Genomic DNA, 27,207 nt, shown 5'->3' with positions numbered 1-27,207 from the left:
CGTAATTCTTCTCTCTCCTCACCGACATCTTCAGTCTGCTCGCTCTGTTTGTCAAGCAATTCGTCATGGAGAAGACTCAGCAGCAGCAACCGCGCCGCCGAAGCCAACTTCTCTTCTCCCTCGCCGTCTCTCTCCTCCTCGCCTCCGCTGCCCTCTTCTTCCCCTCCCCATCTTCGTTCACCGAACCCGTCGACCTCTCTTCCCTCACCTTCCCGCCTACCCTCGATAACGCCCATCTCCCTCTCTTCGTCGAGGAGCAGCTCCGCCGTCCGCCGCCGGGGGCTCCTCCGCCGCCGCCGGGCTCCACCCCGAAACTCGCGTACGTCATCTCCGGCTCCGGCGGCGACGGCGAGTCCCTTAAACGCGTTCTCCGCGCTCTCTACCACCCCTTCAATTCCTACGTCCTCCACCTCGATCTCGAAGCCCCCGCCGCCGAGCGCGCCGCCCTCGCCGCCGCCGTCCGGGCCGACGCCGTCTACGCCCGCTTCCGCAACGTCCACGTCGTCGTCAAGGCCAATCTGGTCACCTACCGCGGCCCGTCCATGGTGGCCAACACCCTCCACGCCGCCGCCATCCTCCTCAGACTCGCCACCGACTGGGACTGGTTCATCAATCTCAGCGCCTCCGACTATCCCCTCGTCACCCAAGACGGTACGAGACCATCTCCATGTCATGATTTACGTAATTATCGTTGATGTGACCACGCTGCAGATCTCTTGTACGTTCTCTCGAGCTACCCCCGGCACCTCAACTTCATCGATCACACCAGCAATCTGGGCTGGAAAGTGTGAGCTCCATGCTCATGATTTTTTCGTTAATCTCGATCTTCAACACTCGCCCACAAGACATTTGGCTCCGAGTTAGAATTTGAGCGATTATTCGTATTGTTACGCAGATATCACCGCGCCTTGCCCGTCATCGTCGACCCCGGACTGCACAGCTCACGCAAGTCGGAGGTTCATTTCGTCTCCGAGCGGCGGAACCTTCCCTCGGCCTTCAAGCTCTTCACCGGTGGGCGAAAATTGGTTCTTTCTTCGGAGGACTCGTCCCTGATGGTGGTGCGATGGCAGGATCCGCGTGGATGATGCTCAGCCGGGAGTTCATGGAGTTTTGCGTCTGGGGCTGGGACAATCTTCCGCGGGCGGCGCTCATGTACTACGCCAACTTCGTCTCCTCGCCGGAGGGCTACTTCCACACGGTCATCTGCAATGCCGAAGAGTTCCGCAACACGACCGTTAACCATGACCTTCACTTCATCTCCTGGGATAATCCGCCCAAGCAGCACCCGCACTCTCTCGAGCTCGCCGACTTCCCTGCCATGCTCGCCAGCAACGCCCCCTTCGCGAGGAAATTCGCCGAGAACGCGTCCGTGCTCGACCGGATCGACGTTGAGCTGCTCGACCGCCGGCCGGAGGGTTTTGCCTACGGCAGCTGGTGGTCCGATGGCGGCGCCGACGGCCTACGCCTCCATCCTCCGTCGCCGGCGGCGTCCGAGCTCAGCCCCGGCGCCGGCGCCGCAAGACTGAAGACGCTCATCGATGGGCTGATCTCTTCGCCACGCTTCCACGAAAGCCACTGTCTTTGACGCGGCCCCAATTTAGCCAAGAGTTGCGGCCTCGCAAGACTTCATTTTTGTCCACACAACTATTTGTTCACGACGATGAAAATAGCAAAAAATATGTGGAATTCCCTCCTACCAGTCTTCAGGGAACGAGAGTTTAGTCTGGAGTCTAGATCTTCTTGGAAAATTGGTGGATTAGCGACGACGAAATCTCTCGCTAGAGATGGCCCTCTCGCTCTGCACCGCCGCCGTGCCCGTGCGGCCGCTAAGCGCCCGTCGTCGTCGGCCGTTGGTTCTCAGCCCTCGCTTCGTTGCCTCCGCCCTCCGCACCGCCGGCGGCGAACAGCGAGTGACCGACTGGGCGGAGGCCACGGCGGGGTTCTTCAGCGATGACGACAGGCCCATCATGCTATTCGATGGTTAGGGTTTCCCTTCTGTTCTTCCCTCCATCTCATCCATAAACTGAACTCGACTTATGATCTTTCAAGGAGTTTGCAATCTCTGCAACGGCGGCGTTCGCTTCGTGCGCGTCAACGATCCCAGCAAGTACAGCCCGCCCTCTCTCTCAATCTCTCTCACGCACACTCTCAGTCTCTCACCTGAGTTATCTGTGCAGGAGGATAAGATACGAGGCTTTGCAAAGTGAGGCGGGGAAGATGCTATTGCAGAGATCGGGAAGAGCCCCCGACGACATCTCCAGCGTCGTCCTCGTCGAGAAGGAGAGGTAGGTCAGGTTAGTTTTAAGGAAGTCCTCTCCACTGTAGCCTTTGAAGTTTACGATGGTCCCTGTCTTTCTATCTTCCAGATCGTACATCAAATCCGAGGCGGTGCTGAAGATCATGGAGTATCTGCAGCTGCCCTTTCCCCAGCTCGCCCTCTTCCTCAAGATCGTCCCTCTGTGAGGAAACCCTATCTCTCTCATTGGTTTTTATTGAAGGGTTGCAGAGAAACCTCACCGTCTCTCTTCTTCGCAGGTTCGTGAGGGACTTCGCCTATGACAACGTGGCGAACAATCGTTACGCCTTGTTTGGAAGATCCAACGAGTATTGCGATCTTTAGGCTCCCCCTCTACTTCAGATTATCGTTGCCCACGAAAAAAAGCTTTGTTTTTGAGACGCCGAAGGAAAGAAAACAGCGTCGTTTCAGGGAGTACCTGAACCTGGATCAGAGCCATAGGTCTGCAATCGGCTGTCTGCTGTTCGCTATGGTATCCGATTATCTGATCTATGTAAGAGCCGAGATTTGAAACTAGTGGGTCATCCTTCTACGCGTGAGATATTATTAAAGTCCGCTGTGTTCTATCTGATGAATGCTCTCTTCTCTTCTCTACACTAGTTCAACTCTCATCGACACAGGGTAGCAGACCAAATATATTATCACTAGTGTCAGTCGCAGAAGGTTGATCTGATGCTCGGCAACTCATCCGGGACCCACCTGACATTTGTGCAGTGAGATTATTTCAAAATGAGTGAAAAATTACAATATTTAACCATACAGTGGATGATCCTCTATCAGACCATCGGTTTACAAAGAATTTGGTTATTAAGATGATATTTGCTCTAAGAAGTCTGAATGTCTGTTTGCTTAGGCAAACACATGATCATCCATAAGCATTAAGGAAGGAGGTCGCCTTCAGACAACCCAATAACTGACATCTGGGAAGATGAAGATGACTTTAGATGGTGGTACGAGTTATAGAACTTGTGTCAGATATGGGGATCGATCCTAAAGGAATCGGAGAGTGGCAGATGGTGGTACTGAGATCGAAATCTGATATCTGGATCTCGGATGCAGATTTCTATTAAAAAAACTTTGGCCCATTAGGAAAAATGGTCCATGTATTCTTTGGTGTGTAAGATGTATTGAATGAGAATCATGTCTTGAATATACACATGATACAATTTTATATCATGGTCCCGGATTGAGGGACGGTGACTGGTCCACGTGGACTGCATCTGACCTCATACACATGATACAATTTTATACTGTCTCAGAGAGCTCAGAACGTCATATGATGTAGTTTCTGATAGCTGTTTTGCCAGTGGAAACGAATCAAATGTAAATATTTGGAATCATAATTTTTTGATGTATTTCTTATACATGACATACTTATTTATGGCACATGCTATTTTATGAAATGCTTTAACTTGCATAGTTATCGGACTGATGTATTAAAGTTCATGCATGCATTCAAGCTCATTTTACATGTCTTTATCTAACCATCCATCCCCCTGAAGGTAAATCTGACAGCCAAGGAGAGAAGCATCAACTTCTTTCCTTGGTTGGGCAATGAAGAAATCTACCACTTAGTTAACCATCTTTCGGACCTGATTGGCCACGGTCATGCTGTTAACGTGTAGAAAAAAAGAAAAAAAAACTTCTTTCCTTGGTTACTGTTTCTTACGGTCCATCTTCAACTTTCAGTGAAGCTACGGAGAAAAAATGTGGTCAAACTCTCTCTAGAAAGCACCCATGAGTACTCAACACGTCTAACGTATCCTCTTGGACTATAGCTATACCTTTTTCTATCATTTTCTCTCCCCTGAGCGATATTCCCCAGCAGTTTCTTGAATACTCTAATTATTATCCTCACCCTCCATCCCACTTCCCTTTCCACCTTTTGTGTTCCTTGGTCTAGGTATGACAATCAGCTCCTAAAGTAGGAGAGGTCCGAATTTTTTGAAGATAAAAAAACATGCCTAGACCACATTCATCAGATGTATTTCTCTGGGCTGATGTCCAATTATGGTTGAATATATATATTTCATGTATGTTCTTTAACAAAATTTTAAAAATCAGGATAATGGGCCTTCGACTGTGCGAGTTTGCGTATTGTGTGATGCAAATTTTCACACAAATTTGCACTGAAAATTGAACTAGGCCTACCATACAACTGAAACATCTTCAAACATAATGTTACTCAAAACATTATTTGACCCCATGCGTAGTTTATAAATTCTGCACATAACTTATGACTTCGTCCTGGTGGTCATGGTCAATTAAGCTTACCTTCATCGATGGATAAATGAGTGCAGGAATGATGAAGGTCTGGTTGGGAGTGAGGATAGTTGCATATTTCATCAGCTTGGTCTTCATTATTAGTCAAACATTGTTGACAAAAGTTTGTTGTCGTGATGATATAACACTATTTACTTGAAACATGTTGGAATCTGTGATTCTGTGCACGACACTATGGAGATTTCTCGTGATCACTCTGATGATAGCAATTGCTCCATTTGATGTAGATGACTTTGATTGACAAGCGAGTGTGGTAGCCATTAAAAGGGGCTACACTATCCCTGAAAAATCCTTGATCATATGCCACTCGTCATCAGCTAGCGCATGTTTCCTCAACTCATCCATTGCCATGTTGTCAAGAACATCCCTCTTCTTGACACCCACGACAAGCATCTCATACGTTGAATTTAACCTTGTTGGGAATTTTATCTTTCTCTAGTTCGATAAGCCAAACTTCTTACATAATGATACATAGTGCTCATCTGTTATGTTGACCCACATATTACAGGGGCTATGTCCCTTAGCCAAAGTACAACATCACCCAATGTAGATGTACCAAAGTCCTCAAACGTGTTGAGTTGTTCACTATCAGTGGCGCTAAGGCAATTGTTATCATCCAAAATGACCTTCTTTGATGGTGCCTTCATCACACATTGTGACCTCAGCCTGCTTGGGGTACAAGCTTGATGACGTGTGCCACGCATAAGACATGCCTACTTGTAGTGAAATGAGGGTTTAACATCTTTAATTCATATTCTAGAGTACTACTCATTTTCTTGTTATTTGAGGGATTGTTGATGGTCACTGCACACACCTGCACAAAAGTACACCATAATGATACAAAGGATGAGCATAAAGTATTATTTATAATAATATGATACATACCTTTGATTTCAATTCAAACTCTACCAAAATTTGGAGACACTCGCGCTCATGTTTTCCTTAGTGTGGGGGCCCTTCAGTTGGCGTATCCCAAGAACATGCTCACATAGTTTCCACTCCGTGCCTACCCAATGCACAGTCTCCCCAAAGAATGCAATGTTGTTCTTTAAAGCACATGTGTCAAGTGTTAGTGATATAGGGGCAACGTTGGCCAATTTGCGCCTAATGTTTTTTTCATATCCTTGTAAATTGCATGTCCTTTTGCTCTGATGGGATTGATATCTCTTCTTGTGAGATATAACAGAGAAGTCTTATGAAGTACTTCTTCCTAGCAATTTTCCACAATGAATTGAAAAGACATCAAGCGCACCAGTTCTTCTTTTGTATTCTCTATTGTGTGACTAGTGTAATACTGCTTCTTACTACCTGTTGTGTCAAAAATAGTCAGCTAGTGATCTGTCCCTTGGAACTCCTCTCCCTTGTCCTTCAAGGTAGTATAGTACACTTTATGATGAAACCTTTCCAGATGCCTCTAGAGAGTAGGGTTGTATAGATATTTTCTCCGGTCTACAATTACACCACATAAACCACACTTGAATTTGTGTCATCCCATAGACATGTAGTACCTTAGCGCATCACATGCATTAAGGCGAGGTATTTTTTGTTTCTTGTCTGTGCTACTATCATTCGATTCATCCTCCGCAGATATGGCTGCAAACTTTGAGCCATGTGAGGACTCATCATGTTCCATCTTATCAATTTGAATTATTATGAAATGAGTGTAGATGCATGGGGACCAACATAATGACATGGGCGAAAAGGGACAAAAGTTCTAAGTCTAGGAATATGTAACAGTAATAAGGAAGGAGATGGGTGGAGCATCTAGGAAGAGGTCATTTCAGGAACTCCTCTCTAAAGGTTTCGTTACGTCCAGAAGGTAGACTCTAAATGCGATGAAATGATGTGAAATATCTTATATGATTAGAGAAAATGATAATGAGAAATATGTCAGTCGTTTGATGATACGAGATGTAAAGCAACAAACGACACGTGACAGGTTTTGTCACAATCAAGCTTCTTTTAATCTGGGTGTTCAGCTTGAGGCCAGCAAGGTAAGGAATGTCACTGTCCGTGAGCGTCGACATCGTCGATGGGTACGAACTGATCAAGTACCGTCAAAGAAAAGAGTAACTAAAATAGTAATTGGTGGCTAATCCTATATTCACGCTTAAATTCACTCGTGGCAGTGGAGCAATCATAAGATCAGCACTAAAGAAAGCAATTAAGACTGTAAACGATAGGGGAACAGACAAACCTATGACTCAGCGTAGTAAAGCTTATAAAGGATCACGACAAGTCTGGTTGGAAATCTGCTGTACCGCAGTTTTTAGCCGCTGATGGTTTGACCGAGGTAAAGGCAAAAAAGGGGAAACACAGAGTCTCCTTTGTCACATCGGGTTGCAAATCAAGACTTGGCAATACAAGATCTAACAGCTCCCATGTAGTTGAGAGGAAATATTCCCCTCCACGGTACTATCAGTAGGCCGTCCAAGAGAAGGAGAGCATGGTCGACCGAGCAAGGAGATTGGCAGATTCGGGCACTGTTGGAGGATTACCGACGGGCTATGATGATCACAAAATGCCCAAAAAATTCATTCCAGGACTGAAGAAAACCAGCGAGGAGGAAAATCTCAAACAAGTACCACGACAATCAAATACGAGGTCCGTTCACACTTGATTCTGCTCAATCACACAAGTTAATAGTATTATGGAAAAAATCAGCGAGGTTGAGTCGATCGGCGGTGAGATCAGATCACCAACAAATGCCCAAAATAACAAAATTGTGTCGACTGACACCCGGCTTCTCATGAAGGAGTTGGAATTCAGTCTGCATGACCGTCAAGTGTACAATCTTATCGACAACCTTGTTAGAAAGGAACATGATTACTCCATGAACAGATTCTGATTCTTGATGAAAACTCCTGCTTCTTTTGAAAAAAGTGAATACTGGCGCATTCACGATACCAAATGCAAGGATTGTCAACCTCTGGTGGCCTTGTAGGATCGTCACCGATTTCCCACTGAGGAGAGATCAACAACAAATAGTCCCAAGAGTAAGAATCGACATAAATCAAAATGACAATCCGATAATAAAGACAAATCAATTACTTATCCTCAACAATCAATGAAGCTTCTTTTGATCATAAACGATGACAATGATGTAGTATGGAGCCTTCGATAATGGAAGAGCAAGAAACCAACAAACCACCGCATTTTGTAAAGAACTATAACATCCAATTCAAAGAAACACAGATCTGGATGTCAAAGACACAAGCTTTTTCCTCCCACGCCCATCCCTCTCCCTTCGTTAAAGCGAGGGAGTGGCAGTTGTGGGAGGCCCAATTGGGCTCCCTTTAAGGGGAAACCTATTGGGCTTCCCCTTAAAAGGACTCTTTAGGGGGAGAAGAAGACCAACATGCATTTCCTCCCCTAAAGATGGCAATTAAGCCAAATTAAAATCAAAACACACGCAGAGGTTGGTACTCACATAGAAGGGGCCTCCCGACAATCCAACGATGAAAAAAAAGAAAAATTACATAAAGACACACGACATGAAGCAAGACCACAACATCGCTTCTCAAACCTGATAATGGAACTATAGATTCTTCATGTCGGCTCGAGCTCCACGACATGGCTGGCGATGGATCGGGGCTCAATCGACGGGATGGTCCTCCATCATTATCCATGGAGGGATTAACTCCTTTCTCTATGACACTTATTCAGTATTGATCTATGCTCAAGTATTAGTCATTCAAAACTTCAAAAATTTTCATTAGTGATTTCCTCAATAATGCTAAAGTATTAGCCACCTTAGCATAGTAGAGATATCTGATTTTAATCTCATGCCTGCACTTTAATCAGATAAATGAAATTAGCCACCTTATTACTGTCTAGAGATTTGATTTTAATCTGGTGTCTTGATTGTAATAAAATTAATGGATTCCATTACTATTATTAAAATACAGACATCTGATTAAAAACAGATGTTTTGACTGTAACAAGATAAATGAAAGAGAGATATAGTGTGTGTTTGAAAGATAACTATGTAGAGAGATAGTGTGTGTGCTTCTAGGGTGAGAGATGAGAGGTAGTGTGTGTGTGTTTTAGAGAGATAGTGCATGTGAGAGGGACACAGAGGGAGCAAGGGTGAGATGGGAAGGAAAATATAACAGCTCTATCACCTGTTCACATTGAAATAGTTTTGTCAATACCACTATTAAGAATGCCATACATCGCATCAGATTGATGGGGTGCGGCCGTCTTATTACACTTCAGGCCTCTGATTTTAATCAGATGTCTGAGGTTTAATGCACATTTGATTTATTCACCATATTTTCATAATAGATTGAGAGTAAGCAGATTACACATTCATTCATCCTTAACGTAAACTATAATAAGATGAGTACAATACAAATTAAAGCATTAGTTTAGAAAAAATAATTTTGGACTGAATGAAACACAAAATGAGCAATAAAAAATAGTATGAAAAATTCATATGAAGCTTACTTTATTAGACCAAGAGGGCATCCCATGAGATGTGGCACTCAAGCACAAGACAACAACATGGATTACCAATGCTCCCATTTATCGCTCCTGTTTAGCCACCAGTTTGAGGATGGAGGTTGTAAAATATTTTACTTTACTCTCCATATGGCGTTGCAAAATTTTTAAAAAAGAGTACACAAATTTGGTGTCAGTGTCAGAGGCGATGATTTGGGCCACACCATAAACACAAAATTTACATTCAGAATAAACTTTCTACGTAATAAGTACCTAATGTTTTTGACCGTGCAATAAACTGTGTCGTTTTTTAAAAGTGATCAATTATGATGAAGAAACTCCCCGATTTTTTAGTGATAATTTCAATTTGTTTATAAATGAGATTATTCAACAAAAAATATGTTTAACCATATTTAAGAATATTTAGTTAGTGATGAGTATGGATCATCTCCAAAGGGAATGATGAGTAAGGATTTAATTTTCTCATTGTAGTGATTATTGGTATATGAGGTAAATATGAGAATAGAATATATGAGGTAGTGATTTCAAGTAAAAAGATGTAAGTTATATGTTAATTTAACTTAAAGAAAAGAGTAAGCGAACTCGACGTACACGAGGATGGTCGATGGTATGGACGAGGCTAGTGGTTGGATGTAGAGTGGTACGATGGAGAGGACAGATGTACGAGATAATGGGGTTGTAAGTAAGTGAAATGATAAATGAAAAGTTGATTAAAAAAACTATAATTATGGTAACTATGCTGTCAGGAGCGAAACAACATAAGACGAAGACACTTACCTTAGATCCTTATGTTCCACCAGGATCACGGCAATTTGTGAGTGCCAGTAAGCTCCTCCTCTTCTCTTATGCTTCTTCCCACACACCCAAGACACCAAGAACACACTTGATGGATCTCAAAACTCACTATCTTTCAATCAGACCCAGAAGTAGGAAGCAAGTTCAAGATAAATTTCACGTTGATCTAGGCCTCTATTTATAGATCAGAATGGATGGAAAGAGGAGAGGAAGACAAAGCAATGCTGAAAATTTCAACTCAATCAGAGTTGTAGATCAAAAGTTATGGCCATTTGAAGCAGTCCAATCCTAGCCCTTGATTTCCTTCTCTCTCCTCATCAGTGTCCTCATTTTCCGTGCCCGTTAAGAAGTCAAAGCACATGATATTCCATGCTTTCTCAAGTGCTTACGTGGGGCACGTCATTGCGCCATGTCACCCTCTTCTTTCTTTTTTGTTTTGTGTTTTAAATGAGTGGACATGAGTGTGCCACATCACCTTGCACCAAAAAAGGCCAAAAAATTCAAAAATTCATATTAAATAAAATAAAATCCCAAAAATATGTATAAATATATATTTTCATTAAAGAAATCATATCTTTCCAAATTTAATGTCTAAAAATTACAGAAAAATCATTTTATGCCTTAAAAATTATATTATTTTAGAATCTATTGTTAGAAAAATCCAAACAAATGCAGGAAATCATTCTAAAAGTAGATTGAATCATTTTAAGCTTGATAACATGCACATATGAGTGATTTAATGCAAATATACATGTAAATATGATCATACTAATGTGGTAAACATGCATGTTATCAGTTAGCTATTGGCGGAAGGCCCAAGATCCGTAAGGTAGAAAATTCTTTGTAATTGTTGATAGGTGGAGACAAAGGTTGGACATTCCTTGTATAATTCTATAATAACTCCAAAACGTTGCAAGTGGGCTTCTAGTGTTGTGAATACATGTCTTTTTTGACCCAAAGCATCAGGTACTTAATTTTCAACGAAACTAAATGACTATAAATATTCAGTATGTTTTGGTCAAATTGGCCGCATATATAGAGTATCGTTAACTTGTGATCCATGGAAACTGTGCACAACATGTATCGATAGTGGACTAGAACAATCTTGAGTGACAGATACCCGATAAACCAAATATACATATTTTAAGGTCATCTTGGCATTAATTTATTGATGTTACCTTCATCTTTCTATGAATTTTCATCTCATGGATTAAATGGATCACTTATTTAAAACAATACATTTTAATCTAATTTTTGCATAATATAGAAGTCGAATGATCTTAATGCAAAATGAATTTAAAATATATTAATTTACACAGGTTAAAATTTACCTAGTTTATTCTATTTTTTGTAGATCATTAATCAAAAAAATAAAAAATAAAGAAGAAAATAGGTTTGTAGTGAAAAGCGCGACATCACTCAAGCCAATCGTCGGCATGTGAGTGCAAGGCACTCAAGCATGCTCTCAGCTGGCAAGCACTACTCCTGGTGAAAGCAACACCTAATCGAGCATAACACATGGAGCCACAAAGTGGGCCTCATAGAGCTAAAACACACGAACGCCCAAGAGATAGATAGGAATGCCCACACATGCACGGGGGAAAGGGAGGAATTAATTCATATATGAGAAAGATGTATAATTTTTATAGGTATACATGTTTTAAGGTTTGTCTACATGGAATTAATTTTTTTTCTCCTTTTTCAATCGCTGGTGGGTTGGGTTGACAATAGATAATAGAAGGATTGTTGCCCAAGGGGCCACGACATTGAGAAAATTACAAGACACTATGTGTGGGCTTTGAGCTAACCTAGCCAAAAGCCCACGTCAAAACCATGCTCTTTAAGTTTGTTGATATAATATTGGTCGTATGATCTTTTTAAAGAAATATTTGATGGTGAGATTTAAATAACACAATATTAAAATATTTTTCTTCTTCTTAGATGCTTTTAATCTGCCCACAGATGTCAGGGCTACACGATTAGTGAATCATGAGGGCACTCGCTGAAAGGGTAGATGATGGGCCTGGATTTGGATCAGATGACGTGGCAAGGGAGGGTGCAACGTAAGCTCTAAGGGTTCTAGGGATGCGATATAATCACAACTGTTAACTGATCTTGAAGCCAGACATAATGTCTAGAGAAAACTATGTCCATCTCTGCCTCTAGCCGTCATCCTCCTCCGGATGGATGGCAGTTTTTGGCCGAAGGGAACTGCCAAAGGTGATCAAATGGCTTGGGAGGACCCTTAGGCTGGTCCATGCCATCCATAGATGTTGGAGATCATCTCAAAGCATTGAAAAGAGGTCTACAAGCCCTAATTCTCCATATTCTGACCCAAATCCAACACATCAGCAAGATACCTGTGTGGGGCTTGTTGGGTTTGGTGCCTTGATTCGTCCATGGAAATCACGTTCCATGGATGCGGAAGCGTGTAGATCGATTCACAACCAATCTTTAAAATAAAACATTGGATGTACCATTTCAGGGAACTTATTCCACCCTTGACATGCTCACTTTGAGATCGTTCTGAAGCCGTTCACACGTCCGACCTCTAGAAGTATCCACACGATCACTAGGTGCTTGGATCTCCACCTCTTCCTCTCAACTCTTCTTGGAGACTCTCTCCTTGGTTTACGTAGAGAATGAAGAAAGGGAGAGGGGCTCTCAAATCAGGCTTGCATGGGTACTTAAAAACTTTAAGGTTTTTCTGAAAAACTTTACAAAGTAAAATATATCCACCAATGCCCTTATGACCTTGTGCGTGTGACCCTCTAGGCCCATGTATCATTCTATTTAGTAACTTTAGTGGCCCAATAATATTTATTGACCAACCTTATTAATCAACTACATCAACATATAGATTAATTAAATAAGGATCGATTTAACCCAATGTATAGGTTAAGTCTCCAGCCCGTGGGGTGCGAAGCTACACCTAGTGTTCTAGAAGATACCGAGTAGTTTCGAACTGTCTCATGGAACCTTTACCATCATTGGTTACTGTATATGTGTAATCCATCCTCCACGCGAGACTCTCAAACCCTAATCTATCATTTGATTAGTAGTGATGCATAACGGGGATAATTGGACAACGCATTTTCCAATATCCTCACTATCCTGGCCAGGGATATTTCTGCAACATCTTCCTTGAGTCCATCTCCTCTTATACGGAGGGCAGATGATCCCATCTTAACCATGTTGGGTTCTAGAGGCCTAGATCTGGATGAAAAATTGGAAACAATTCGCAGCAGAAGACATAAGCGAATCGAATGACATCAACAAAACCATTGAAACGAGTACCTTTACACGGATTGCATCCATGATTTCTTGGATCCCGGAGTGAAACGAGTACCTTTACACGGATTGCATCCATGATTTCTTGGATCCCGGAGTGAAACGAGTTGAGCTGTTCATGTGTACAGCCTCTAGACATGTCCATGCAATCCTCGGCACGTCGAATCTCCTCCTTCTCCTTGATGAGCCGCGCTCTACCCCTATCATCGGCATTACGCCATTCCGATAGCATCGAGCATGGAGAGGGGTGTGGAGAGAGTGGAGAAGAAGGGGAAAGGCCCCTGAAAAAATATGGCCTGGGTGAATTTTGTTTAGAGGCCTTCCTTTATTTATACTAAGTGGTTATTTTTCATAAAAACCCCCAAAACTTAGGTATATATTCTGACGTCCAAAAGACCATTTGTTTGTGACCCTTTAGGCCCATGCATCAGTCTAGTTAATGGCTCCAGCGGCCCAATAACCATTATTGCCTTCCAAATTAATTAACTATATCATCATATTGATTAATTAACGTCAGATCAATTTAACCTAATCGATAGGTCGAGTCTCCAACATGTCGGTTGGAAAGCTACACCTTGATGGAAATATAAGTGGCCGACAAGACAATCACACATTCCACATCTCCTTCCATGTTCATTAATAGAACATACTCATTATAGTGCACGTGTGATGCGTATAGTGAAGTCCATGAATACATGATTGGACTTTGTGAATTATGATGAGATTGTAATACGGAGATCACTACTCTTTAAGTATGTGTTCTAAGCATTCTTATTCAAAGGATACACGAGAAGGATATCGAAGTATCCGGATAGAATATCACTATCTAGCCTCACTCATATGATGAGTATGATGAGTATGGCCATATGATGAGTATGGCCGGTCCCATAGCCATTAGTGTGGAGACACTAAGGATAGATAATGGGTGCTCTTTAGCGGAAAGAGTTCACTGAATTGATCCGTACGAATCTATGAATGGTATTATACCGAATTGTCAATCAGGTTGATTCACATCACAATTGTGTAAGTGGTCCTTAGACCTGAGACACCAAAGATGTCTTGTGGACAGACGGTTGTACTTTGGCTATGGCCAATGAGTCTCTAATCATGGGATTTTAAACGGTCTTAGTTCGAGAAGATCAAGAAGTTCACGAAGACAATTGAGTATTCAAGATGGGATCATTCACCCTCGGTATAAGAGCTGGCAACTCAAGGAATACGATGCGATGAAGTCCTTGGCCAAGGTAGTGAAATATTGGAGAACAGTTCTCCGATGATTTCCGAATACATCAGTACTAACACAGATGACTGATTAGGGTTTGAGAGTAGACCATATCCTAAGTCGTCCAAGGAGCGTCAAGTGGATGAGGGATTATACATACACGGTAACTGATGATGAACAGATTCCATAAGTGATTTGATACACACTCCTTTGTATCTTCTAGGATACAAGGTGTAGCTTGGCACCCCACGTGTTGGAGACTCGACCTATCAATTGGGTTAAATTGATCTGACGTTAATTAATTTATATGATGATATAGTTAATTAATTTGGAAGGCGAATAAAGGTTATTGGGATGCTGGAGTCGTTAACTAGACTGATACATGGTCCTAGAGGGTCACACACAAATGGTCTTTTGGATGTCGGAATATATACTTAAGTTTTGGGGATTTTTATGAAAAATACTGACTTAGTATAAATAGGGGAAGACCCTAAGAAAAATTCACCCAGGCCAGAATTGTTCAGGGGCCTTTCCCCTTCTCCCACTATCCGCACACCCCCTCTCCATCCCTGATGTGATCGGGATGACGTAACGACATCGACGGAGAAAGAACGGGGCTTGTCAACGAGAAGGAGGAGATCCAATGTGTCGAGGACCGCATGGATACATCTAGAGGGTGACACGTGAGCAGCTCGACTCGGCTCACTCTAGGATCCAAGAGATTACGGATGCAATCTGTGGAAAGATACTTCGTTTAATGTTTTTATTGATGCCGTTACGATTTCGCAAAAGTCTTCCACTGCATATCATTTTCATTTATTCATCCATGTCAAGGCCTCTAGAACCCAACACACCTCCTATTCTAGAAGATACAAAGGAGTGTGTATCGACTCACTCATGGAACATGTTCGTCATCGGTTACCATGTATGTATAATCCACTTGACGCTCCTTGGATGATAGTGTATGGTCAATTGTCAAACCCTAATCGGTCATCCAAGTTAGTACTGATGCATTCATAAATCATCAGAGAACTCTTCTACGAAATCATCACCTTCCTTGAGCTGTCACCTCTTATACTCAGAGTGGACAATCCCGTCTTGACCACTCAATCGTCTTTGTGAACTTCTTGATGTACTCGAACTATGACTGTTTAGAATTCCATAATTAGAGACTCGTTGGCCATATCCAAAGTATTTACCGTCCATCCACAAGGCGTCTTTGGTGTCTCAGATCTAAGGACCACTTACACAACTGTGATGTGAATCAACCTGATTGACAGTTCGGTATAATACCATTCAGGGATTCCTACTGATCAATTCAGTGAACTCTTTCTCCAAAGAGCACCCACTATCTGTCCTTAGTGTTGCCACACTAATAGCCACAGGATCAGCTATACCTTTCGTATAAGTAGGATCAGCTAGCGCTATTATATTCCAGATAATTCAATGTCCATCTTGACTATCCGTCGAATATGATTATTTGGAATACATGTTTAAAGACTAGTGATCACTGTATTATGATCTCATCATAATTCAGAAAGTCTTTGCACATATTCATGGACTTCATTACAACATCACACAGAATAATAATGAACACAAATATTTTATTCAATGGAGTTAAATAAACATGGGAGTGTGTTTGTCTTGACGGCCACATTATAACCATCAGGGCTTACTTGGTCGAATAGAAGAGGGGGGTAGCTCCAAAGAGGTTTGACTGGCTCAGGAAGGCATTGAAGGAGGTTTAGAACATCTAGGATCTGCACCAGCACTGAGGAAGATGAGTGTGAATGCATACTAAAAGTAGGCGCGGGTGTTCGGTGTGCCTCAATCAGGGAAATCCTGATTGATTTCGAAGTCAAATTTGATAGATATCTAGTTCATATTCATGAATGATTCCAAACATTTAGTTAGAATTTTCTAGGTTTATCTCATAGTGATTTCATGGAGCAGCCTCTTTGAGGCATTCCACCGAACACGTACTTACTATGCACCAAGGATTTTACATGATTTTTCTATTTTTCCCCCAATTTTACCTTGTAAAAATACTAAAAATATATCTATCAAATATACGCACTATATAATCGTACTATGCTATAATATGATATTCCCTAAGCATATTTTAATACATATAATTAATTCAATAGCTCTTTTACTGGCTCTATCTCTCTTCCCCAGATTCTTCTTTCCTCTATCTATGTTCTTCTAAAATTAAACAAAATTAATTCTCTCTACCTCTGTGAATCTGAAATTCTTACTATGCAGATATGTTTTTTCCTCTTCATTGCTATATACATATAACTAAATAAGCTCTTCATTATTAACGTTAATATTCTCATCCCCTTTTTTATTCATCTTATATCTTACTCTAATAAATTATCTATTTACAACTTACCTAATTCTCACTATCCATCTTTGCTAATTTTTTATGTAATTATCTTTATTCACCATTATACCCTTCAATATTTCTTATATATAACCTACTGATCATGGTTTCCTTATTACTCTGTCTTTGCCTTATTTCTCCTACATTTTAAGTGAAACCCAAAAATTATATCATACACTACGCATATTACTGTCTTGCTTTATAATAATACTTTGTTCCACTGAACTGAAACTCTAATATCTTGAAAATATACTTACTGTTTTCATCATAAAAATATCCTTTCTTATAACCATAGAACATCCCCCTTCTCTAATTCACTCTAGCTACCATTACTTACAACTTCACATCATCTTAAATTCTATCTCACTATAATTACTTTCTCCCACTCAATATTTATCTTCCATCCTTTAAATACCTTCCCTATTAATAGTTTTATTATTTCTCTTACTCGACCTGAAACTAATTTCCCTTTTTAACCATATTAGCATATTATTATCCCTAACTGTAGCTCAACTATTAGATTTACTTATAAGGGCCAGTCCCTGTGTAGATGAACTCACTCCTACTATACACATACTTGAATGAGTTTACATAATAATAATTCTATTTGATTTAGCAAAATTACATTCACAAAGACATCTGTTGAATGTCTTGAAGGGGGGAAATCCCATCTTTAGAAAAGACATCTGGAAAACTAGTTTGCTGACTCATGTATGGGTTGTTAGTTTTCATGGTTAAGGCTATAACTTATGGTGCTTGATATATCATGAGTATTCACACATGCTATTTGAGGATGAGATTAGCATCGGTAGGTGTCTCTAAAGACTGACACAAGATAATGGGTTGGTCTTACTCGCAACGCTAAATAGCATGATGACAATGCATTTAGCTCCATGGATAGAAGTACACACGTTACATTTGCTATGAAGGATGGAATTTGACTCATATCATATCAGCAAGGACATCCAGATATAAAACTACCCACCTCCATTGGCAATACGTATAACCATACAATATTAAAATAAGAAGAAATATGTAGGCTAAATAAGAAGAAATATGATAAGTTGTCAGTATTGCTTTTGTTCATAGTTTAATTTTTTCAAACACTCCATGGGAAATAGCAATGATACTAATTCAATTATCAATGATGACTCTGTAGGGTTTTGAAGCACGTGGTGTATATAACATGCAGATTAGCGGTCTCATCAAGATGTTCGATGAAATCTTGTGTCACTACATACTATTCATGTTAAATGCATTGGTCGTCTTCATGCATATTTTCTTCTACAGGCCTGCTATAATTGGTTATGAGATTTCCCATTGGAAATCATGTTGATAGAGGGCTGAACCCTCCAAGCAATATAATTTTACATACATGGTAGGTGGCATGGTCCAAGTGGGTGCTCTAATAGATCGCATATTTTGTCAGAAACCATAGTTGATGGAACTAAAATGGAACCAAGATTGTGACTTGGATGATTGGAAGGGCCTTCTAGTAAATTCCTCACTAGACAATCTCTTAGGTTAGGTGGATTTCAATAAGCCATTATGATCAAAAACATAATATTGGTTGTCAAACTTCTCTAGACATTACTAGAATATGGAATGATAACACCCTAAATTCAGACTTTATTTCAAGAAATTTTGCACAATAATATGCATTTAAGTAGATTAAAGGGGGTTGTTTTCATACATTTACATGAAATTCATGTTTTCATGTGATTTCTGATTTTTCTCTAATTTCATGTTAATTTTATGAAGATTTATGGATTTATTTGAGCTTGAAATAACTATTTTTAAATGCAAATGGCAGGTTTAATATTTTATTTTGAGGTTTATTAGTATGGGGAAGAATTACTGAATTTTCTTGAAAATTCTAGAATTTTCTAAGATTTGTTAGGGTTTTATTGGATTTTTCTAAGATTTATTTGAGGAAGAAATGCATTTTATTAAGAAAATAATATATTTATAACGAAAAAATGAGTGTTAAAGTAATTTTCAAACTTCAGGGGAGTTTTCTTAAGTTATTGTTGCAATTATGCCCTTAAAAACAACTCTCGGTCGTGCGTGCATGCGTAAATATATTTTTAAAATAGTTACAGGGTTTTATTGCAATTAATCAGGAAGTTTTAATAGTTTTTATGATAAGGGGGAGGAGAGAGAGAAGAAATAGGATATGTACATAAATATTTTAGGGCGACGTCTTTTCGCATGTGCGCATTTAATCGCTTGGCTTGAGTGGCATGTACAAGCCCTGACTAGGATTGAGAGGAGAAATTGAGAGATTTACCTGGCTATTCAAGTGCACTTCAAGAAAACTATGAAAACCATAAAAGGGTTACCTTTCTAGGAGATTGAATTTCCCATTCCATTATTCAATAGAGTAGTTGTTCCTGAATTATCAAATCTACAGAATCAACCAAAACAAATCTAAATCTTCTTCTTAATCTCTCTAATTGAATTATTTGATCCTTTCAATTGGATCAATTAATTCAACTTAGAGCCCCCTATTTCTTCTACTCCTCTCATCTCTTCTACCCCCCTCTCTAACCTCCTTGTCTAATTAGGTTTATTTGATCTTCATTGAGATCAAATTAACTCTAATTAGGGTTGAATCATCAAGAAAATCATCAAATTGAATTCCTTACTAGCTTCCCTTGGACGATACCTTTACTTATCACTTTATATCTTAAGATAGGGTTTTATAAAATTTATTGTATATGCTAAAATTAACAACGACAAGGGGTTTAAAAATTCCAAAATTCACCCCTATTTTTGGCTTATCAATTTGCCCTTCAAGAAAACTATAAAAACCATAAAAGGGTTAACTTTCTAAGAGATTGAATATCCCATTCCATTATTGAATAGAGTAGTTGTTCCTGAATTAGGGAAGGCCTTATTGTGAAAATTACCATTTTACCCCCATTTAGTAATAATTTTTATCTATCAATGTAGGCTTGATCTCAATGATCCAACTGTACAGATAGAAAGAGGGGGTCAAGACGCAGAAGGAATGATGTAATTTTATTTTTCTCTAACTATACTATCTTTTTCTTTGTTCAAGTAACCTTGGATTTTTTCTAAATAGAAAATGACGTAGAGGAAATGAGGAATATCTGTCTCAAGGTGATGATGTGCCCTATCTGTGTTTGTCTAAATGCAACCAAGAACACTTTAAAATATGGTTGAAAAAGGACACAAAAAAGGAAAAAAATGGTGAAATAGTGTCATCCTCAACCCCCAAAGTCTTCCACGAAGCAACGACGCTTGACCTACTTCCCTACTTTGGCCCCCAATCCTTCTTCTTATGAACCCCAAAGCCTTAACTAGATTGAAACAAGAACGATATATTTGTAACAATATGTCTTTCTCCTAAAAAACGCTTCGTATATAATCAGTCTCCTTAAGTAGTATTCAAGAAAAGGTCTAACTTCATGTCTTTAAGCAGGAATATTTTTAGATCATAATTTTTTTTTTTAGAGATAAAAATTTTCAAATGTAATTATCACTTCCTGCAATAATACCTCCTTATATGTGGTCGTTCTTTCCTTTAGTCCTCTTCTATTCCATGATTCTCTTTGAATTAAATTAGTTGTTTTGTGTTTGAATTTTGGTGCTTAAACTAAAATAGCATATTATTCTTGTATCAAATGACATGATTCCAACCTTATGGATTTACAGTTTATCTCACACAAACTATTCAAAAAAGAATCAAAGCAATCTCTAAAGGTTAATCTTTCCACTTTCGTTGTCGACCATGTAATTCCTCTACATCAAAATTCAGACCACTGTAATGTTTAAAACAACTACCAAAAGATGAAATTTCAACTTCAATGGATTTGTATGAATGTTAGAAACTAGTAATATGTTGAACACAATCTCAAAATCATTCTAAAATTTATGTTAAAGATGTAAAACAGATCGCAAGGATCAAGGACATGTGAAATTTCATAGGCCAGCATTCTTTCATTGAATCTTGAATCACCCTGCACCGAAAAAGCATGAATCCAAGTTATATGGTCTCAAATTAATGTTAGCCACAAATATCATCTTTAAGAAATGCTTAAAAATGGGTTGAAAATTGCCTCACAAAGTATAAGATTGCCCTAGGTATTGGCATGTGATTTTCAAAAAGCAGGGATAAGAGGATTTTGAAATTATGGATCATCATTGTATATATGGACTGAGAAATCTAGTAGGTCATCATCATAATGTATCAAGACTCCAATAGTCATATGTATTCATTATGATTAGACATTATGAAAGTGTAATCATCTTAATTTGGAATTTTTATATTTACTAATTTACCATAAGTTCAAAGCCCCATAGCTGTTATGCAAACAACCTCAGCTTTAAAAAAATATAGAAATTTAAGTTATGTCTAATAATTAATTTCACTCAAAATATCACGAATGGATAGTAATATATTCTTGTATTTAATTTTCATAAAGTAATTAATAAAGCCAGCCTTAAATACTTGAAGGTATTTGTCATGATTTTGACAAAGGCATGAAACCAATCACATGAGGTCCAATCCTCACAATTAATTGAATAGTGTTAGATAATATGTTTTCCTTCATTTCTTAGAAAATCCAATTCCTAAATTAGTGATCAGACTTGTTCACCATATGGTCAAACTAATTAGTTGTTTAATATATCTATGAATGCTATTTGATATTCACTTAAAATTAGATGATAGTTGAGTGAGTACTTGTTTTACCTGATCAGAACCCATTGTAAGTCATGCATCACTTATTAGATTCATCAAAACACATATTAAAGAATCTTAATAAAATGCCCTTAAAGCTTAATCTTCAGATTGCCAATGGATTGATGGCAATATATCCCTCATATTCAAGCGCTGATCAGCATGCTTTTCCAAAGTCCATACATGATGGAGGCCTATCTCTTTTCTTATTGGATATTGTGAGCTGGTACAAAAATGATACGATGTTGGGGATGGATGTTACTTAATACCACAAATCAATAATAACTCCTGAAATCGTATGATATATTCACGTGAGCTTTGAGTTGCTTCTACAATCCATCGCCATTCATACACGAGGCATGAATGGTAGCCTTCAATAACATATTTTTTATACAGATTTTCTTTAACAGTGGTCCATGTGGTCATAGGTTGTTCTCTAGGTTTCTCAAGAATTTCTTTGAGATTTTCCCTGTAAGTTTTTTTCCCTTATAATTTGAGGTTAAGAAGCCACTACTTACAATACTCTCTCATGTTTACCTGTCCAAAAAAGCAATATATGGCATTTTTCCAATCATAATATCCTTTAGGGCCCCAGGACCCATCATAAATTTGTGCTTTAACTTTTATATTACGATAATGATGATAGATTTTCTCCTTGCCATTACCTTTGCCCGGATGTTGTAATCTCATTTCACACCCTTAAAAGGGTGGTGGTCGATACCTCTCTCTTACTTGTGGATCACTTCTTTCTTGATAATATGAAAATTTATATAAACATGTAATCCCTCTGTCTTGACAAATTGTCATCGTTCACCAAAGCTGTGCAATCCCTCTGTCAAGGTTTGTTGAAGGCTCATTCATGCCCAAGTGGGGATGGTTTTATTTGCCTGAAAGTAAAATTTTGGGGTTAGGTGCTTGATATTCGATACCCAATCGGGTAACAAGTGATGAGAGTATTGATATGGGGCATGGAGGTACCAATGAATATTTTTTCTGAGATAACAACTCTGATACCAAATGATGCAAAACACATTACGAGAGGTGGAGATGGTGTTATTATGTACTTATCTGAGAGTAATTGAAAAGGACATACTTGAGAAATGTTGGTAGGATATCTTGTTGATAGGGAGACATAACTCCATACAAGGGAATATAACAAAACCATTCAAAGTCAAAAGTGTCCTTAACCAAGCATGTGTCACTGCGGTTGCAGGTTGGATGTGATGGCACACGCCATCAAGGATTGTTGATGACGTCGTCCGTGCTGCCCCCCTACCGCCATTGACATTTGGGTGATGATGCTCGAATATCATATCTTCATTTTCATCATTTCTTTTGTCGTGTTTTGTGTTTTATCCATCTCGTCATTCTGTTTTTGTCGCACAGCGACACGTCCCGTCTACGCCATGCATTTTTGTCGACATGTGGGAAGGGTCCTTAGCAATTTGGACTCCGACTCCCACATTCCTCCTTTGTACTTTTCCTTCATGTTTTAAACCCCCCCTTCTATGTGTAATTGGGGCCCATTCTACAAGGGCCCCTAATGGACCCTATTTCTTTTCCTTTGTTAACCCACTAAGGGGGGGCCATTGTCCTTCGCAATTTGGAAGAGGGGGCGCCCTAGCCCCCTTAGATCAGGAATTAAGAAGAAGAATTGTTGACCTGTTCTTGGTCTCCCCCCCCCCCCCCCCTCCATCGAGAGAGATCACAAAAAAGGGGTGGGAGGAGAGGAGCTCGCGGATGCTGCCAAGAAGGGAGAAATCACCTGAAGGAGGTAGGGGAAGATTCTGTTGACCCTCCCTCTCCCTCCCTACCAATTCTCCTTACGCAGCTCCTCTACCATGAAGAATTCCGGCATCCCTGGTTCTCGACCATTGCGGTAAGGAGGTAGGGGAAGATTCTGGTTCCCGCCCTAATCGATCGACTCGCCGCAACCTCCTCCTTGCTGCGACGTCCGGAATTTGCGACCTGACTGTTGCACGGGCAAATTGCTACTTCCAATTTGGGGATTTCCCACTGATTTTGGGGGAATTCCCGAATAACAGCCTTGGCGGCCGTTCTCTTACGCCTGCTGGTCAAGATCGCACCTCCGCAGCCTCTGCATTGCCACGACGCACGGAATTAACGATCAGGACGTTGCAAGGGCGACATTGGGGATTCTAATTGGAATTATCCCGTGGTTTGAGGGATCACAAGACTGATCATTATGACGTTGGGAGCTGCTAGAACCCGACTGACTGCAGGGGGTCGTTACCGCTCAAGAATTTTGTTGGTCAAAACTCACCAGGTTAGACCTGATTTGGTCGAGGCCTCCCTTGACCAAGGCCGGTCTTGGGCGGGACATCTTGACCCAGAGCTTTGTCGGACAGGTCATTGGGTAGCTGGTTGGAAATCATCCACCGTGAATCAATTTTAATCGGGAGATTGCTGGCCTTGAGCTCTTTTGACCGGATTGATCGGGCACAGCTTTTGTCTGAGAACTTGCCTTCATTACAAAAATTGTCTAGACGGGAATAACCCAATGGCGAATTCCCTTGGCCAGGAGTTCACTTATGGCCAATAACTCGCCCAGCTAGGTTTGACTGCTCAGAAATTCCCTTGACCAGAGACCGTCGTGCTCATAATTTCTGCCACCGGGGAATCTGACGATTGCGGGCTTCTCTGACCAGGGTCTCGCCTTGGTCAAAACTCACCAGGTTAGACCTGATTTGGTCGAGGCCTCCCTTGACCAAGGCCGGTCTTGGGCGGGACATCTTGACCCAGAGCTTTGTCGGACAGGTCATTGGGTAGCTGGTTGGAAATCATCCACAGTGAATCAATTTTAATTGGGAGATTGCTGGCCTTGAGCTCTGTTGACCAGAATGATCGCGCATGGCTTTTGTCTGAGAACTTGCCTTCATTACAAAAATCGTCTAGACGGGAATAACCCAATGGCGAATTCCCTTGGCCAGGAGTTCACTTATGGCCAATAACTCGCCTAGCTAGGTTTGACTGCTCAGAAATTCACTTGATCAGAGACCGTCGTGCTCATAATTTCTGCCACTGTGGAATCTGACGATTGCGGGCTTCTCTGACCAGGGTCTCGCCTTGGTCAAAACTCACCAGGTTAGACCTGATTTGGTCGAGGCCTCCCTTAACCAAGGCCGGTCTTGGGTGGGACATCTTGTCCCCTCCCCCCCCCAACCTATGACACAAAGGTGATGGACCTGCTCCAGCTAATTATCAGCTCATGATGGCTTGGACTTCCCCGAGCTATCTCACAGAGATTCCCACCCCACTTGTGAATGATCATTGAAGCTTGCACCAACTACCGACTTGCACCGGGATGACTAATGCACGTTAGCCCCGACGGGTCCAGCGGAGTGATCGAGCCTCGTTACCACTGTGGTCGCTTCCCGACTCCTCTCCTTTGCCCCCTTTAACAATGGTCTGACATCATCACATCACCTGTCAAGCCACCGTCCACTCTCCGGTGCCTCCCCATCACACCTGCTCCGACCACCGCCAATAGACGATGAATTTTGCACCGCGAGCCACGTATCGATGAGGTACGCCGTCCTCTCTTGTCGCTCGTTTATTTACCTCTTGCAGTATAATTTTGTTCGGACTCCACTGTGCCTGGGCTAGGTAGGTGAGAGAGGAAAGAATTGAGAGAAAACTATGATTAGTGAGTGCCTTTACCGATACAGACGAGTCCGTCCATCACATGCGAGCCCTATGGATTGATTCAGTTCGGTTGTAGAAATCTTCGTCGCTCCAACAAGATTTGAGAGGCCACCATCGCCGCCACCCAGCGGCCCCATCCAAGCTCAGATCTCGACGCGTCCCTCAAGTTGGAGCTTGCACGTACGACACGTAGGGCGCTCATTCATTGCATCGTAGTCACATCGACCCATTAGGGTTTATCCGTCGGACGACAATACTGTCGACGTTTCATACCACTATCCTTTATCGGTACTGAGCCATCATACTCGGATTCGACCAGAGTTGGTACTTGCGAACAGTTTGATGCACAATCTCCCTTGAACCCTTTGAGCAAAATGTGAAAAAGGATGCCTCATTATGGGGTAATTGTAAGAACAAAAACTACATTGTCATGGCTTTAAGCAGTGGGTGGTGGTTAATGTTACCCCCACTGCTTTCATCCATAAAAATGTTGTAAGTGGTAAGCAGTGGGGTGGCTATGCCCATCTAGTAATACTTATTTTTGAGGTTTTCATAAAAACCCCTAAAATTTAAGAACATATACCATTGTACATAGATTTCATGAGTGTGACCTTAAAGCCCATGAACCAATATTGTTAATAATTTTAATAATTCAATAATATTGATTGGTCAACATTGTTACCTAATTTTATGAACATGTAGATTTTATATGACTTAATCAATAGATTAAGTTTTCAATAGGTGAGGTGTCAAGCTATTTGTCATGATTGAGGAAGGCAAAGTAGTGATTAAACTCTCCCATGGAAACTTTACCATCTTTATTTACTACAAATGTATAATCCTCCTTCCCCTCCCCTTCTTAAACCTTTTGCTATATCTTAGCTAATACATTTTTCATCTTATGATTAGAATCTCATATATAATTTTATACATAGCAGTCCACTTGCAATATTTCCTTGATATCTAATGAACATCCGATATCCATTACTGATAATGATTTACAGATAGCATACACATTTCCATAAGTTCCCATCATAGGCATGTTATCCATTGGTGTTCCACCTTTAATAGTGTTTTGGGTTTTGATATCTGATAATGAGAACAAACACCAAATAATGATGACTATGTGTGTATTAGATCAATACATATCTTTAATATTTTATAGGCCCAATATGCATTTCATATTTTAGAGATATTTTGCTGGCTAGTTTTTTTGATGGCTCATGATGATCTTGGAACTATGGGTCTAGGTTATTGCTACTAAGTATTACTAACCTATGTCAAATAAGGTCTTCCCTTGATTAAGCAATAAATTTATATTCCTCACTGATCGGGGGTGAGGGTTGAATCACACAGAGCCCTAGACCAGATCTGAGTAGATTTAAGCTAAAAATAGATGTGTAAGAATTTTAGGAATTATATTCAACTTTATTTTGATTAAATGGATTCTAAATGACAGTGAATTATTACTTTCTCAATTCAAATGATTTTTAACGAGGTAAAAAATTCAGGAAAGTTGAGAATACATTTTTAGTGATTTTTAGGTATTTTCTAGATATTGTGCCCAATTTCATTCTTCAAAATTAAATCGGGAAGAAATCCAAAAAAAAACAACTACTTGATAAAATCTTGGTCGAAAATGAATTTCGACCAAGATTTGCAAGATTAGGTTTCACCTTCACTTGTGGGATATGCCAAGTGTTTTGAAATGGAATTGGGTGTGTTAATAGTCCAAGAACATCCAATTCCCACGAGGCAGGTGATCTAGAGAGAGAAAGAACTACTAATCTTGATTTCTAACAGAATAAATCATGATAAGTCCAGAAGGAGAAGGGTAGAGAATGAAAGAATTGGTTTACCTGGCTGGTTGGCCCCTCCTTCCACCACTACAAGACTTGGACTCATCCCACTTCTTGGATCATTTGGCAGAACTTATGCAGAGAGAGAGAGAGGATAACTTCTTGGGAGAGGGAGTAGAGAGAGACGGGTTTCTCTCTCCCACCTAGGCCTTGTCAGCTCAAACTTCACTTGGCCCTCACTAACTCTCATAATTATAGAAAGAGAGAGAGAGATTAAGAAAATAATCTTCTCACCCT

At 40.5% G+C, this 27,207-nt stretch overlaps 2 protein-coding genes across 2 annotated transcripts; both read left to right on the top strand.

Annotated features, from left to right (window-relative positions):
- Nucleotides 1-8: 8 nt before the first annotated feature.
- On the top strand, nucleotides 9-1,694 carry LOC144703926 (beta-glucuronosyltransferase GlcAT14A-like). The gene is made up of 4 exons (XM_078576224.1): nucleotides 9-651; nucleotides 712-787; nucleotides 896-1,011; nucleotides 1,071-1,694. The coding sequence occupies exons 1-4, from the start codon at nucleotides 66-68 to the stop codon at nucleotides 1,583-1,585; spliced, it is 1,293 nt and encodes a 430-aa protein (XP_078432350.1). The 5' UTR covers nucleotides 9-65; the 3' UTR covers nucleotides 1,586-1,694.
- On the top strand, nucleotides 1,681-2,867 carry LOC144703930 (Putative thiol-disulfide oxidoreductase DCC). Its single transcript, XM_078576228.1, has 5 exons — nucleotides 1,681-1,980; nucleotides 2,050-2,107; nucleotides 2,178-2,285; nucleotides 2,367-2,459; nucleotides 2,536-2,867. Exons 1-5 carry the CDS (start codon nucleotides 1,785-1,787, stop codon nucleotides 2,618-2,620), a joined length of 540 nt encoding a protein of 179 aa, XP_078432354.1. The 5' UTR covers nucleotides 1,681-1,784; the 3' UTR covers nucleotides 2,621-2,867.
- Nucleotides 2,868-27,207: the final 24,340 nt, after the last annotated feature.

The sequence above is a fragment of the Wolffia australiana genome, chromosome 5 (genome assembly GCF_029677425.1).
Source record: "Wolffia australiana isolate 7733 chromosome 5, ASM2967742v1".
Classification (NCBI taxonomy): domain Eukaryota; kingdom Viridiplantae; phylum Streptophyta; class Magnoliopsida; order Alismatales; family Araceae; genus Wolffia; species Wolffia australiana.
The sequence above is the reverse complement of the archived record's forward strand: the minus strand, read 5'-3'. Positions and strand labels throughout refer to the sequence as shown.